General features: G+C 39.9%; 1 protein-coding gene across 3 annotated transcripts in view; it reads right to left on the reverse strand.

Moving 5' to 3' along the window:
• Positions 1-16,435, reverse strand: part of LOC107148735 (natural resistance-associated macrophage protein 2-like) — a 26,289-nt gene extending 9,854 nt beyond the window's left edge. For 2 of the 3 annotated variants that reach the window (XR_007347416.1, XR_007347415.1), the window contains exons 1-6: positions 15,938-16,435; positions 14,359-14,404; positions 4,534-4,647; positions 4,256-4,399; positions 3,444-3,525; positions 2,681-2,834 (exon numbers count right to left, since the gene is read on the reverse strand). Coding sequence is in view for 1 of the 3 variants with exons in the window: in XM_048802738.1 (XP_048658695.1) it covers positions 2,681-2,834; positions 3,444-3,525; positions 4,534-4,633 (336 nt within the window). In the remaining 2 variants the exon portion in view is untranslated. The remainder of the gene's footprint in view (positions 1-2,680; positions 2,835-3,443; positions 3,526-4,255; positions 4,400-4,533; positions 4,648-14,358; positions 14,405-15,937) is intronic. The other variant, XM_048802738.1, reaches the window with a different exon arrangement.
• Between the last annotated feature and the right edge of the window lie 252 nt (positions 16,436-16,687).

The following is a 16,687-nucleotide window of genomic DNA, read 5'->3' on the forward strand; positions in this document are numbered from 1 at the left end:
CATACCACCCAGAAATACATACATGGAACAAAGTCTTTCCCAACCAGCAGTTGAGTCCTAAATCCAGTGTGTGCAATAGCATATATCTGTGACTATCTTCACACAGGAAGCCATAAAAACACACTGACTCTCAGGGCTACCGGAAGAAGACAGAGGAGTGATCCTGGGTTTACTTAGTATAGACATCAGTGGCTTCTTCATTCAGCAGAACTTTGCTTACTGTGTGACCAGTCTAGGAAGGACTTGCCCAGTACAATCAAGTATTGCTAGCCCTGGAAGATGACATAGTCATCACTCTGAAGAGCCCTCTCCTCTACCATGCTGGTCATGTGGCCCTGCTCAGATGAAACCTGCTCCCTTTCTTAAACATCCAGCTTTGCCCATATTCTTCCATGACCCCGTGTTGCCCAAGTCACTCTTCAAACCCTGCGTTGCCTTCACTATATCCTCGAGTCTACCTTTCTCAACAGTGTTGAGGGAAATATAGAAGGGCTTAGGCAGCCAGGGAAAGATGGCGTGTGAGGAGGTTGGGGGCAGGGCCAGAACACAAGAGCATGTAGAGGGTCTTCTGATGAGGTCAACTTCCTGCATGACAAAAGTGGACACAAGTGGGGAACTCAATCAGACAGACACTTCTGTACTCATGCTCCTCAGCAGGGGATCCAATAAAAAAAACTAAAACAGACGCATGGAAATAGGAGTCATCAATGAATAATGGTGAGGAGAGCATGGACATGGGAGGAGATAAGGAAAGGAGGAAATTCCAGAGACCATAAAAAGAACAAGCCAAAACTCCCCCACTGGATTCCCAGCTCCGGGGCCTCTTCTCTTTGGAGAAGTCTGTCTGTCCCTTTTGCAATAAACCTGCTGCTTGCTTGCTATCTATGAGTCCTGTTCTTCAATTCTTTGCTGAATGGAGACAAGGAACCCTGCACTCCTAGATGGTAACAGTTTGCCCATGCTCTTCAAAACTGAGTTCTCTGTTCCTACTGCTTTGTTTGTGGCTCATTTCTTTCATGCAATGGGGAGTTACCTGATGACCACTTTTTTCAGTCCTCCCAACTCCCCATCATAAGGAATGGGAAGAATGATGGACAGACTCATATGATGGGCATAGTCCCCTGAGCTGCTCTGTGAATTTCCTATTTTGGAGATAAACGGCAGTGACTCATTCTAGAATCAGCCTTCACCTTGAAAAATGGGACTTCAATAATCTCACTAGTGTCAGGTTGCATGAGGACAACTTGCCCTCTTTACAATTAATTTGCAAGAGGGAAAGGCTCCTTTGACTTTTAAGCAAATTGTAAAAACAATTGCTATCGAGGATGTATTCAGTTACTTGGGTTTCCTAGGCCCTAGGATCAGTGTTATCCTTGTATGATGAAGATTTATTGGGAAGGGAAAGATGAAGGATATTCTAATCCAGGACACATTTTTTCAATACTCTCTAAAGTGATTTTCTCAATCGGATACCTAACCTGCTGCAGATACTGGCATAAGGACTAGGTTAGTGTTCTAGAGATCAACCTGACACTAGATCAGTACATCTCCAGCTTCCATCTTTAACCATCTTTGTAACAGAAATGGCATTAATTATGCTGTTTCAGAGAAATTGGTTTAGAATAGGGAGGTAGATTTGCTGCTGTTGTTGCTATTGCTGTTTTCACTAATACAAGCAATGTTAATGAGGATCTGGATAATTGAGAATATATAATTCTACTTTCCTAAGAAAACTACCATTATCATTTTCACATAATTTACTCTAGATATTAAAATAATTATTTTCATCATCTGGCTACAAATAACTTTGCATTTCCTTTCTATGTTGGTATGGTTTTTATAACCAGGGTTTTAAAAATAATGACTCTAAGAATAATTGATATCACTATTTATTTATTTATATATTATTTATTTATATATATATATTTATTTATTTATATATTTATTTATTTATATATTAATTAATTAATTAATTATATATTAATTAATATCACTATTTATTTATTTCCTTAGAGAGCGAATAAGTGGTGGTGCTCATCTGGGCTGTGAACCCACCTGTGTCCCACCCTAAAGTTCTAAATCACACTGCACTGTCCCCTTCTCTAACTCCATTATATACCGCTATCCACACTTTATATTTCAACTTTCCTTCAGTTCCTCAAACATACCACGCTTTTGTACATGGAAATCATAGACAAGTCACAAAAATAGAAAAATGTCAGATCTTAGGAGCCAAAGTAAATTGCATGGTTAAAAATATAAATGGCTGATTTGATGATGCCATTTTTTTAAATATTAGTTGTTGATGGGCTTATTTTTAGGTGGTGCTGAGGATCGAACCCAGTGCCTTATATGTGCTAGGCAAACATTCTACCACTAAGCTACAACCCCAGCCCAATAATGCCATTTTAATTGCCTCAATAACCAGGGGGCAGACTGTCATATGCTTTTTGGAATCCATTCATTTTTTTTAATAAATTTTTTTTAGTTGTAAATGGACACAATATCTTTATTTATTTATTTATTTATTTATGTGGTGCTGAGGATCAAATCCACTGCCTCATACAAGCTAGGCAAGTGCTTTACCACTGAGCCACCACCTATTCATTTCTGAATGTCAGGTAGCCCACTTCTACCATCCCAGATACCCATGCCCCTGCCTCATCAAGACTGTACTTACCAAGTAGAACACAAACCTCAGATAAGCCACACTGATCACAGCCGCCACGACATAAAACACCATGTTCCCTAGTTCCTGGACATAAACCACTACAAAGTACATGTTGATGGAAGATAAGATGAGGACTAAGATCCCACTGGCGATGCTCCAGCCTCTGTGAAAGAATGAGCACAATCACTGGTGGAAAAGTTCAACCTGGCCACGGAGAGAAAAGGAAATAGCATCTCGAGGGGTAAACAGGTCAAGAGTTAGAGGCACTGTAAAAGGAACTGAAAAATGGTTCTTGCTATGTCCTGGATTAGGTTAAATGAGTCCATGATGGAAAATGACAGGGGGAAAGATGGGGAAAAAATTATCATGAAATAATCTCACATCCTTAGAAAAACAAAAAAACCTAGAAATGCAATGAGCCATTCTGTTAGTTTATGAAAATAAGTTATTTCAAATACTTCCAATACCCTTCAAAGGTACTAGTTTATGCCTTTCTCATTAAGATTAATTAAGACAGAATTGAAATGATTAAAACTTCAGTTGCTGAAGCCGAACAGTTAAAACCCTAAAAATTGAAAGAAAATGTTCTTTCTCTTCCATTTCTACATTCATACTCTCCATTGACAGTGCCCAAAAGGAAGCAGCTAGCAATCACCTCTCAAGGCATATACTTCCCCCCCCAAAAATGGCCTGTTAGATAAAAATATCCTTTTTGCACATATCACCCCCCACCTCACCCCCACCCCCGAGAAGAACCAGAATGAGCACGTACATATTCCATTTCCATTGGGAAACTCCTTCATTATTGGCTGCAAGCTTGTAAATGTGAGGCCAGGTTTGATAGCAAAGGGAAGCTAGAAAGGAAAGAAGTAAGATCAGATGGGGCCACTAGGAGCCCTATCCTACCCCAGAGAACAGAACAGTTTGTGCTAAGGAAACAAACACTGCCTTACCTATTTGATGAGAAATAATTATTCCTAGCATTCCCAAATGCTCAAGCATTATGTTGAAATGTGTGGAGCTATCCTTAATCTAGCATCAAGGATGATCAGGATGATCATCAGTTTTTGTTTCTTTTTGCAATACTGGGGATTGAGCCCAGGGTGTTCTACCACTGAGCTACATCCACAGCTCTAATTTTTTTTTTTTTCAATTTTGAGATAGGGTCTCACTAAATTGTCCAGGTTGGCCTTGAACTTCCAATCCTCCCACACAGTCTATTGAGTAGTTGGAGTTATAGGCTTGTGCCAGTGTGCTCAGCAGGTTTCTTTGCATGCTTACAAATGTTTGTACTTGACTTGCATTCTTAACTTCCATAGGACCTAGCACAGTATCATACAGTGTTCCTGCTGGATTAAAAAACTACAATTTTGTGTTCTATATGTTGGCATATAGCTTATAATTCCAATTCAACAGGTTAAAAAAACCCAAATCATTCCTAGAAGCTATTTAGATTAAAGGATTTCATATACATTTCTTGCATACTAAGACCCAGGCCTCTTTCTTCCTCTCCATTTTCCCTCCAAACCCAGCACAGTTTTGCTCTCTGACTACATGGGATGAGTTTCCCCAGATCCTGCTCACCTGTAAGCTCTGCAGAACATTCAGGAAGTCATTCATTCCCATTAGATGCTCTACATCTTGGAAGACAGCAACAAGCAGAGTGGGGATGAGAGCAAAAGAGCATGTCACTCAAACAAAATGTGACCATTTTAGGTTCAGGAATCCCTGAAAGACAACACAGGAATGGGATGACAGGCTGGACCTGGAAGAAGAAAANGGTTCTGGAGAGACTTTAGAAGCACAGGACTAAGGAATATATAAAAAGTATGCCATCTCCCTTGTTCAACACCAGCACATACCTCCATGACAAACTGACCAGAATAGGTTTCTGTCATGGTGGAGCTCAATCCAGCAGCCAAGATCCCCACTGCCCAGATGCAGAGTGCCCCGAAATAACATCCCAGCACAATACCCTGGGACAGGCAAGGGAGAAGATATTTCTGTGTCAATCATCTGCTTAGAAAACACCCAAAACACCATTTCTCTGTGACATTTCTCTTTGCCAAGAGTCACCTATACTAGCACTGGCACTGTTCCAGAAGGTAGGCCCAGGTCTTGAACTGATTCTAGAGGTTTTCAATCTCAACATTGCTAGATGTTCCTTCGTTCCTAAGTCCAGTCTGCTCTCTCAAAGCTCTAGGCCTTCACCTGCAATCACCATGTTCTTCTTTTTTCTTTTTTAGTACTAGAGATTAAATCTAGGACCTCACACTTGCTGGGGAAGTGCTCTGCCTCTGAATTATATCCACAGTCCTTTTTAAATAAATTTACTTTGAGATAGAATCTCACTAAGTTGCATAAGCTGGCCTTAAACTTGCTGTCCTCCTACCTCAGCATCCTCAGAAAATGGGATTACAGGATTGCACTATCTTGCCCCAGTTGCAATCCCCATTTTAATACTGAAAAAACAGAAGTCTACACCAAAATTTCTAAATTATATTTCCTAACACACTATTTTGGAAAAAAAAGTAGTAGGAATGTAAAAAAAGGGCTAATAAATATAGGAGATGCTGTATACTACATAATCAGCTCTTGAAGATCAAAATGAAACCAGTATAAAGGGACTGAGAAACCCTAGCAAGCAATACTTTACTGAGAACATTTTCTTTAGTCACCTCAATTAACATCCTGTGAAAGAATGTACTGTCCCTGAGAGTTTGGGAACAGCTGGTGTACAGTCCATCTTTTCAACTGATTCTCTATTCCCTCCCATGTAATCTAAAATGCTTGTCTGGCATTTGGACCTCTGAAATAAATGGCATTCCAGAGGAGATAAACCTGCTCAGAATTGAAGTGAAGTCACAAAGACCAGATAATATGCTGAGAAGATTGAGCCAAGAACAAAGATCATAACCTCCAGAGGCTTGCCCCTTTGTAGATGGGGTAAGAGTTGAGTTATCTTCAGGGAAGAGGCCAGCATGGGGACTGCTACTATTTTTACACACATCAACTTAGAACCCAAAAATGTTTAAGAGCAACTTTTACCTTATATGCCAGGACCAGATGAGAAGAGCTCTCCAACACATCACAAAACAAGTCCTCTCAAGAGGCAGCTAGAGGAAAACCCTAGAGGCTGGTTGTGATGGGGATAGAGGCTAGCAGTACTTTACTTGGGATCCATCAATCTTTCCACACTCCCATGCCATCAAAGTCTTTACTGAGAGCCGATATGGCAGTACACAAATGCTGGGGCATTTTAAGTGAGGACTGCATACTAAGACCTGAGCCTAGTTTTTCCTCTCCATTTCCCCTCAAGACCCAGCACAGGGCTTACCATCTGACTATGTGGGATGAGTTTCTTGAGGAGAGGCCCTCAAGAAGGCTTCAAACATGAGAGGGAAAGGGAGTCCTTAGTCAAAACAGAGTCAGTAGTCAGAGGTCCTACTGGTGGGAAATAAATTGGGATTAAAACCACATAGGTGGGGCTGGGGTTGTGGCTCAGTGGTAGAGCATTTGCCTAGCACATGTAAGGCACTGGGTTGAATCCTCGGCATCACATAAAAATAAACAAATAAAATAAAGGCATTCTGTCCATCTACAACTACAAAAATTAAAAAAAAAATCCACATAGACAATCAAAAATCAGGAGGACACAATTCAAAATGAAGAAACAAAGCCTGAGCTGGTCACACTTTCTGTTTCCTACTTGCTGACTCTTTCCAACCTGTTACTCAAATGGCAAGACTGACCAGCAGGCAGGCAGAAGTTGATAGACAGGAAACAAAAGGGGATGACAAAGAGCTGAAGAGTCTGAAGCCATCTAAATAACAGCTGAGGCCATCCTGAGCCTGAGGCCAGCTTCCTTCCCAGACAAAAGTGGGAATGATGGGTCCAATCTTCTGCAGTCACCACACTATAGACTGACTGGTGCACAGTGACTAGCGTTGTGGGGTACAGCATGGGACCAAAGAGCCATTTTTCAGAGTCAATGTTGTATTTCTCCAACCCCATCCCAGTCTGCATTTTACCCTAACACTCACCACTTGCTCGATGGTTTTCCAAAAAAAGTGCTTCAGCAGAGACTGAGACAACAAAGACGTTGATGATGAAGGAAACAAAGAGGGCAATGCAGGATTCAGTGAAAAAGTACTTGTTGGGGCTGGGGATGTGGCTCAAGTGGTAGCATGCTCGCCTAGCATGCGTGAGGCACTGGGTTCAATTCTCAGCACCACATAAAAAAAATAAAATGAAGGTATTGTGTCCACCTAAAACTAAAAAAATAAATATTTTTTTAAAAAAGTACTTGTTGGCTTCTCAGACTTCCTGCTTATTGGCCCGGTTTACCTGTCTAGACTAGGGAGATAACAGCCGCATTCATTTATGGAGCACATGGAAATGAGTTTCTTAGGAGTATTTCAGGACTTTGAATATCAGTCCTGAAATGTCAGCGGAGAGATTCAGAGGGCAAACAACTGATTAGATGAAATGGGGGAGACCCAAGACTTACCTATATCCTAGTTCACTAAGCAATTAAGAACTCCATTCCCTTGGAGAGCACTGTGCATTTTCCAAATAGGGACCAGTGACTAAGTACTACCGACTCTCAGATATTGTGGCAGGAAGGAACACCGACCTACAAAAACAAGCTGATTTTGGTCCTAAAGGTATACAACCTGACTTATAAAGGTCTCTGAAATCGTCCAGCAAAAGACTGCACAAGACTAACTGATATAGTATCAGGCTTTGAAGATTTAAACACAAGAGGCTTGGTGCACTTTATTTATTTATATTTAAATTTTATTTTATTTATTTATTTTTTAATATTTACTTTTTTAGTATTTTTAGGTGGACACAATATCTTTATTTTACATTTATGTGGTGCTGAGAATCGAACCCAGTGCCTCATGCATGCTAGGTGAGCGCGCTACCACTTGAGCCACATCCCCAGCCCAAATTTTATTTTATTTAAATACTTTATTTTGATTATTTTTTGTGTGGTTCTGAGAATTCATCTCAGGAGTACTCTACCACTAGGTAATATCCTCAGCACTTTTATTATTTTTCTGAAATAGGGTCCTGCTAAGTTGATCCTATTGTGATCCTATTGCCTCAGCCTCCTGAGTCACTAGGATTATAGGCATGTGTCACTGCACCCAGCATCAGCCCTTTTATGAAGAACATTAGCTCTGCTTCTCTGTTAAATCAGTAATATCTGGTCAATTTGGTAATAAAAACAGAGTCCAAGTATGTGGACTCGGAAATATCCAGTCTTGGAAAAGGGCTCTAACAGATATATTGTGTCTCTTGCAATTAAAGGAAAAGACCTCATGAACGGTCCAGAAGGCCACTGAGATAAGACCTTATTTACCTTAACTAAGGTAGAATGCATGTAAATGTTTGGTGATATGATGAGAGCTCCCATGATGCCCACAGTCTGCTCATTCTGTGGGGTGCAACAACCAGAACAGGGTGACAAGAACATGCCCTGGAGTTCCTGACTCTGGCTGGGTTTCACTGTGACATACTACATACCAATATAACAACTATTAGCCTTTACCAAAACATAAGATGGGGTAAGAAGGTAACATAGTACTGGGGACCTGTTGATTTGTATATGTGGTATCCCCCACAAGCTCACATGAGACAATGTAAGAACATTCAGAGGTCAAATGAGTAGTTTATGAGAGCTGTAACCTAATCCACTGATACGGATCAACTGGTTGGAAACTGTAGGCAGGTAGGGTATGTCTGGAGGAAGTGGGTCACTGGGGGCGTTCCTTTGGGGTATGTATTTTATCCTTAGTGAGCAAAGTTCTCACTCTGTTTTCTGATTGCCATGTTCTGAGCCATTTTCTTCTGCCTCACTCTTTAGCCATGATGTTCTGCCTCATCTTGGGCCCAGAGCTATGGAGTTAGAAAACCATAGACTGAACCTCTGAAAACAAAACAAAACAAAAATACTTTAAATAAACAAATAAAAGTAAACAAGGCTTAGAAGAGAATTCAGGAGCCAGGCATGGCGGCTCATTTCTGTAATGCCAGTGCCTTGGGAGGCTGAGGCAGGAGGATCGCAAGTTCAAAGCCAGTCTCAGCAACTTAGTGAGGCCGTAAGCAACTTAACTTAATGAGACCCTGTCTCAAAATAAAATACAAAAATGGCTGTGGATGTGGCTCAGCGATTAAGCACCCCTGAATTCAATCCCTGGTACAAAAAAGAAAAAAAAAGAAAAAAGAAAAAGAATTCAACACTAGATTTTCTTTATGTTTTATATCATGTTACAGATGAACAAAACAGTTGTGTAGCTGTGCATAGAACACAATTAATATTTTAAAGAACAAATGCTAATGACCTTATTGTTATTAATTTCAAAGTAAATTCCTGAGAGACAAACCCAAGTATACAGAATCAATTATTAACTCTCCACACTTATCAAGCTTCTGTTCCCCCATGTCTGTCTAAAAATTGGCTGTCTTTGGTACTCGAATATGATGAAAGACTTATTCATAAAAATTTCTCATACATCCTTTTCCCTGATTCAGCATTTTTCTTGGAAACCTTGGACCAAACTGCATAATCAACTCATAGATTAGATACAGTTTTTAAAGTTTAGCCAGGCCAGTAAGCAGAAACCAGTTTATAAAAACTACGCAGAGAAAAGTGCTATTACTGCAAATAGTGATACTGATTTCTAGGAGTGTCTGGTTGGGGCACAAATCAAGAAATAGTCACTGTGTCACCTATAATTCATTAACTCTTTGGATACAAAGAAAATTTAAGCTGAAATTAATATAAACCTGAATGAACAAAAACAGAACTACATTTGGCTAGCACCAAGAATAACCATGCAAACCCCTCCCTAAACCTCTCCAAGGCTATTCTACTGTCAGGATGGCCAACTTGGTACCAGGAATTCTATTCTGGAAAGTCTTTAGAGCATCCAGTTGTTTTGGACTAGGAATCTCTGCAGGCCTTCCTGCACATGGATCTTGGCTATAGATTATATTCCTTCAAAATAAATAGCCCAGGGCTGAACTGGCTTTTTGTTGAAACATACAATACCATTAAATCATCCTAGCATTGTTACTGTCTTTTACAGTGAAAGACTAAACAAAAAACAAAACCTTGTTTCAAAAAACTAATGAACAGGGCTGGAGTTGTAGCTCAGTGGTAGAGCACTTACCTAGCATGTGTGAGGCCCTGGATTCAATTCTCAGAACCACAAATAAGTAAATAAAATAAAGGTCCATCAACAACTTAAAAAAACAAAAAACAACCAATGAACAGTGTATAACACTTGCCTCATATCAAATGCTTCCAGCTTCTGCAAGCCTAAAGGGGAAATGCAGCAGTGAGCTCACAGAAGGCACTTCCCCAGTAGCCATGTGATAGAAAGTGGCTCCTTTGATTGCCACTCCCATTCCCTCTTGACTTACCATATTTGTCCAAAAAGAGAAAAATAAAAATATCTGCAATGATGATGAGAATTCCACCCCAAAGGGGAACCCTAGGTTAGAGATCAGAAATGGAGATTAAGGGAAAGATTGAAAATTAATTGAAAAACATTCTCCTCCCACTGATGTAGAACACTTGCAGAAGCTAGGATGTAGGGGAGGAGAGACAGTGTCAGGGAGCCAGGCCTCAGATAGTTGAGGATCACAGCACCAACTCAGGCTCAGGATAGACCTCAGGAAAGAGCACTTACCTAGCCCATGAAAAGCCCTGGGATAGGAAATGAATAAATAGCTGCACACAGTGGCTACACCTGTCATCGCAGCTACTTGGGAGGCTGAGGCAGGAAGATTACAAGGTTAAGACCAGCCTGGGCAACCAATGTAGTGAGACCTTGTATCAAAATAAAAATTAAAAAGGAGAATGGAGGAACTTTGGATTGTCAAAGGGAAGGGGTGAGTGGAGGGGTCATAGGGGTAGGAAAGATGGTGAAATGAGAAGAACATCATTACCTTAGGTATATGTATGACTGCACAAATGGTGTGACTCTACATCGTGTACAACCAGAGAAATGAAGGCTGGGATGTAGCTCAGTGGCAAAGCATCTGCCTTGCATTTGCAAAGCCCTGTGTTCGACCCCCAGTTCAAAAAAAAAAAAAAAACCCCAGAGAAATGAAAAGTTGTGCTCCATTTGTGTACAATGAATCAAAATGCATTCTGTTGTCATATATAACTAATTAGAAAAGAATGGATAAATTGTGGGAAAAAAAAACACCCAAATTAAAAAGGGCTGGGATAGCTCAGTGGTAGAGCAACCCTGCGTTGGTTTGATGAGAGAGAAAAAAAAAGAAGAAGAAGGGGTGGAGGAGAAGGAGGGAGGGAGAGAAAAGAAGAAGAAGGAGAGAGGGAGGGAGGGAGAGGGAAAGAATGAAGGAAGGAAAGAAGAAGAGGAGGGAGGGAGGAAGAATCAGAACTGTACCTTTTAACTGTTTGCCATGTAGGTACCATGTCATCCTGTGGCTGATGGTGGAGCTGGGTATCATTGGCTCAGATAGGCAATAAATCATTGGCTCAGCCATTGTCTTACTCTCCTGTCTCCTGTCTCCTGTCTGTGGGAAGGTGAGGGGGTTTTCCCCTAGAAAGTTAACAGTGTTTTGCTGGATTTCAAAGTAAAGGTAAAAATGAAAACCCAACTCATTTTTAATTTTCAAGATTCAACTAAAATATTGTTTCTTCCATGGAGCCTTTCTGGAATTATCTTCCTCTCCCCTAACCCTCTTCTGTTCCCATATGGGTAATACATACTTTTATTCGAACCTGATCCCATTCAGCACATTATTGCATTGTGGCCCCAGATGGAGAAGGTTGTGGACCCTGTGAACCAAAGTGGCAGCTGATTTTACTTTTTTACTTTTTTTTTCTCCTCTTGAGAGGAATGGAATTTCTGGTCATTAATTTCCCCTTAATTTCTTTTCTAAAACAGTCATCAAGGTTTTAATGAGGGAATAAGTATGCTAATATGGTCAAAAAGGAATCAAAAAGAATGCTTACAGAAGAGAATAGCTATCCTAATCATAGGTGGGGTAACAAAACAAATAGAAAAAGATTTGGATCATTTTTTTCAAGGTGATATTTATTGATTCACTACTCTCCTTAAATCCCAATGATAAGTATCCTACTGAGAAAGGTTGTAGCTTTTCCTTAGCTTTCTTTCCCTGCTGATACAGAGGTCTTTTTCCACTTGGCTTTCTGGATACTTTTTCTATAGTTCAATATCTTCCATACCTATCTTACAGAATTCTGGTACGCCTACCTAAAAGAGTTTTTAGGTTATCTACCTTCTGGGGTAGCCTACCACCACCTGCTAATTTGGAAACATCCTATTTTCCCCTTGATAGTCATCAATGCCAAACTCTGTATTATAATATTTAACTATCCATGTCTCTCCTGCCAATTAAAACCTTTTAATCCCCAGGTAGCTAAAAAACAGCCAATAGATCCCACTAATCCTGACTAATTCCAAAACCTTTCAGCCCTCACCTAAATGGGATTTATACATCTGACCACTTCCTTGGATTCCAATCACAGAACAGCCCCTTGACACCTCCACAGGCTTTTTTCTTCTGTTTTATATATAATTCTAATAAGCTAGGATATCCAGTTATCTAAGCCCACAATAAATCAGAAACCTCAAATCAGATCAGAACTATGTCTTTACAGGAAAAGGGGAAGTTGGCACACAAAGCACCAGAAAAACTCAAGAAGCTTTTATCAGTTAGCTTTGGGCCTATTGATATGAGACATAGAGCCCTATACTTCTGTCAGTTCTGAAAACATTCTTATGAGTATAATAATTCAAGTTTCTCATTGTACCCCAAGTCACCCAAAATTGATTAAATCTGATTATTATTTTTTAAAACATTTTTAAATTGTAGATGGACATAATCTTTGTTTTATTTATTTTTTTATATGATGCTGTGGATCAAATATAGTGCCTCACACATGCCAGGTAAGGGACTCAACCACTGAGCTACAACCCCAGCCCTGATTGTTATTATAATGATGAGAAGACCAGACTTTTTGTGTTCTATTGGCTCCCTCTATGCATGTTATAGGAATGATCACTTAGAATACCACTTTTCTTAGATCACTTACAATGTCACTGTTGCTGGCAGTGGTGGCACATTCCTGCAATCCCAATGATTTGTGAGGCTGAGGCAGGAGGATCACAAGTTTAAAGCCAGCCTCAGCAATTTAGCAAGGCCCTAAGTAACTTAGGGAGACCCTGTCTCAAAATTTTAAAGAAACAGGAGAGGGGGGCTGGGGATGTGGCTCAGTATCTCAGGTTCAATCCCCAGAACTCCTCCAAAAAAATTCCAATATTATTATTAGAATGCTTTTGTAATAATGATTGATATTCTGTTTTAAAAGTTCAGAATGTCATAATACATTTGAGGAAGAATTTCTATCCAAAACAGGCTTTTAAAAGTTATATTTAAGGCCTGGGGGTATAGCTCATTGCCTAGCATGCCTGAGGACCTAGGTTTAGTTTCCTATATTGCTTAAAACAAGGTAGGTGGGAATTACATTTAAAAAGTTAACAATTCAGGCAGTAGTGTGTTACTCCAGAAGCCTTCAGTCTTTATAATTTTATTCAGAAGTATTTTATGATCCACTTAAATAATTAATAGGGGCATTCTATAACTTGCATAGAGGGAGCCAATAAAACACAAGAAGTCTGGTCGTCTCTGAAATGTTAAGAATGTGTTATTCCAAGAGAGATAATAGATTCTAGATTTCAATGTTCTCATTACAGCATTTAGTCAACAAACAATATGCTCCATTGTTTGCAGTGTCTACAGAACAAAAATAGAACAGGGAATAGAAAGGATCACTTATGCTTGGTCTGATGCATAGTATTTTAAGTCCCCAAGACAATTTATGACCCATATGAAAGCAACAAGTTATAATTAGACTGTTTTGCTCTCCAGTACTATAACACTGGGTTGTTTCAATCATTTCACCACAATAATGAAAAGATCCATAATTAGGATACAAATAATCCAAATCAACCCAGCAATACTTTTATAATTATGATTAATACTGCTTTGATATTCTAGCACATCCCTTACCATCAAGTGTTACTTTCTTTAAAACCCTAGATGTTTCCTAATACGAACAACAATCTAGAACATAAAAAACAGGGCACTCATGGTTTAATGACTACTTTATCCCATTCCTTATCAAAAGTTTTAAGTATATTTTACAAAAGTAAAATACCAACCAAATTACATTTTCCAAAATTCAAGTCTGCATATCCTTGAGCTAGCAATTCTACTACTAAGAATGAATTATAAAGAAATACACAAAAAATATGTACAAGGACATTCTCTACAACATTGTTCTTAGTATCAAAAATACTCCAGATGTTAGTAAAGGACTGGTTGAACAAACTTCACATTCATAGGAAAGAATGTCACATAGCCATGATAAAAAAGGAGACTGCCAGACGTGGTGCGGCATATTTATAATGTCAGCTACTAGAGATGCTGAGGTAGAATGGCAAATTTGAGGCCAGCCTTGGAAACTTAGCTAGACTTTGTCTCAAAATTTAAAATTTTTATTAAGGGCTGGGGATGTCCAATCTCCAGTACTACAAGAAAAGAAAAGAGAAGAAGGAGGAGGAGGAAGTTTAAAGAAAGAAAAATTATATGTAAAGAGAGTTAATACATACTATTAGATTCTCCAGCTTGTACATGCTTCCTTCCACTCTTTGGAACCTGATAAAAATATAATAATTAGTTTGTAATCTTCCCCATTTATGATCCAGGAGTTTTAATAAATACAAAATTATTAGAAATAAAATAAAAACATATAAATAGAACCTAAAACAACACGATCTTCCAACAATAAGAGAATCCTAATTTCCAAATTGATGTCTCTATTGAAAACTTTAGTTCTTACATTAAAACATGATAAATACTATGACCTCAAGTGGAAGAGGAATTAGACAGAAAATATATTTTTGTTTTTCCTGGCCAATGGCTTTATATTCCATTCTGATGTCACTAAAATATACTTTATAATACATATATCTTATTTTATTTTATCCAGGATAACTGGAGAGCTTGATTTTGTATCTAGAGGAGCCAATTAATGTTGTTCAATAAATGTTTGTTAAATTATAAAAAGAATGGTGTGGGACACACTTGTATTCTCAGTTATCTGGAAGGCTGAGGAAGGAGGATTTCTTCAGTCCATAAGTTCCAGAACAACATGGGCAACATAGTGAGACCCCCATCTTAAAAAAAAAAAAAGAATAAATGGCATATGTTAAGTCAACAAGAGTCTAGATCTTCTCACTCCTTATATTCTGCCCATCAAATGCCTTAGCTTTCTTTTGCAAAATATTTTATTCAAACCACATATTCAGAAAGATGGTAATAATGACAATACTAGACAGCAGCCTTCCCTTTCTGCCTCAAACACACCCTAAGATGTCACTCCTTTGTTTCCTTATTCCAAGCACAAGCAGATTTCAAAGGCACTGTCTTCCGCTCTCACCAGGCTAACATCTAATTTTCAATTCTAAAAGAGCATTAAAATGTCTTAGTCCAAAGCTAAAGAACTAACTTTCTCTCTCTCTCTTTCTTTCTCTACTGGGCATTGAACTCAGGGGCACTTAACCACTGAGCCACATCCCCAGTTCCCCCTTCTCAGGATTTTTTTTTTTTTTTTTTTTTAATTTGAGACAGGGTCTTGCTAAGTAGGTGAGGTTGGCTTTGAACTTGTTTTTGAGCAAAACAGTCTAATTTGAGTTCAAATTTTTATTTGAACTTCTGACTCAGGCTTCTGAGTCATCATTTAAAATTTTGTGACAGGCCCCAGCTAAATTGCCCAGGGCAGTCTCGGATTTGCAATCCTCCTGCTTCCACCTTTCAAACAGTCGGTATTACAGGCATGCACCACCATGCCTTGCTTGAATAAATAAATTTATATACTGTCTGTACTTCAGCCAAATCTGGCCAGCATGTAAGCTGCAGTAAGTGGTGCTCTTTTTCATATTTAAAGTGTTTCATTTCATGATTAGTTTCTAATAATGCTACATATATAATATATATGTATAATAAATATCAGTTTTTTTTTGTAAAAGGAAAATTAGAAGACAAAACAATATTCCACTGGAGTCTCCCAGATAGCACCAAGACAGGAGTGATTTTAAAGCCCATACAAAGGGCATACATCTGTTCACAGACGTTTGGATGCATGGTAAGGAAGCAATAAAGAAAGATATCTCATTCAACAGCACCTACCCAAGCTCTTAGCGCTGAATGTCAAACAGAAAGGATCCTATTTTGTGGATCCCATTCTCTAACCTTCGCTTCACTGAGTCAAAACTGAACCAATGAGGTTTAGTAGCTCTGTAGAAATAATTCCAAGTGACGACTGCTGATTTCCTAACAGAATGAGAGTCACATCGAGATGCCCTATTCCTTAAATCACAAGCACGTAACATCGCGCTAGGCAAGAATTTTATCTGTCCTCAGGCTTGCATCTGGCTGAGAGCTCCCAAATTTACGTGCGTTGTGGGTTGGAGCCGCGCTAACAGCAGCTGGGTGAGATGCGGCTCCCGCAAGGAGGAGAACCCAGGCTCAGCACTGCCTTCTCCCTCCCGCGCAGGCCCTGCCCCGATCGGCGCTCTGGACGAGATCCGGGTGGACGGATCTTTGGCACTCGCTCTGCTGGCCAGTCGCACTGACAGCGGAGATCCGGCCAATAGGAATGTGCGAATGTCTTCCTGTCAGCCAATCGCGGTAGGGTAGGGGTTTGGCCCGCTTGGTGCTCTTTGGCGGGAGCCGGAGCTACTGTGCTAGGGTTGTCAGGTGTTTGTGGGCTCCGGAGGCTAGGGGCGGGAGACCGCTGGGGTCACGGCGCCCGGCTTTCCGCAGACGGGCGGGGGATATGGAGCCTCGAGGGCCAGCTGGGGAAGGCTCAGGGGCCAGTGTGCGTGGCCACGAGGGGAGGTGCGTGCATAGAAGGCCTGAGGAGTTCGGTGCGGTGTC

This window comes from Marmota marmota, unplaced genomic scaffold (genome assembly GCF_001458135.2).
Source record: "Marmota marmota marmota unplaced genomic scaffold, marMar, whole genome shotgun sequence".
NCBI classification, from domain to species: Eukaryota; Metazoa; Chordata; class Mammalia; order Rodentia; family Sciuridae; genus Marmota; species Marmota marmota.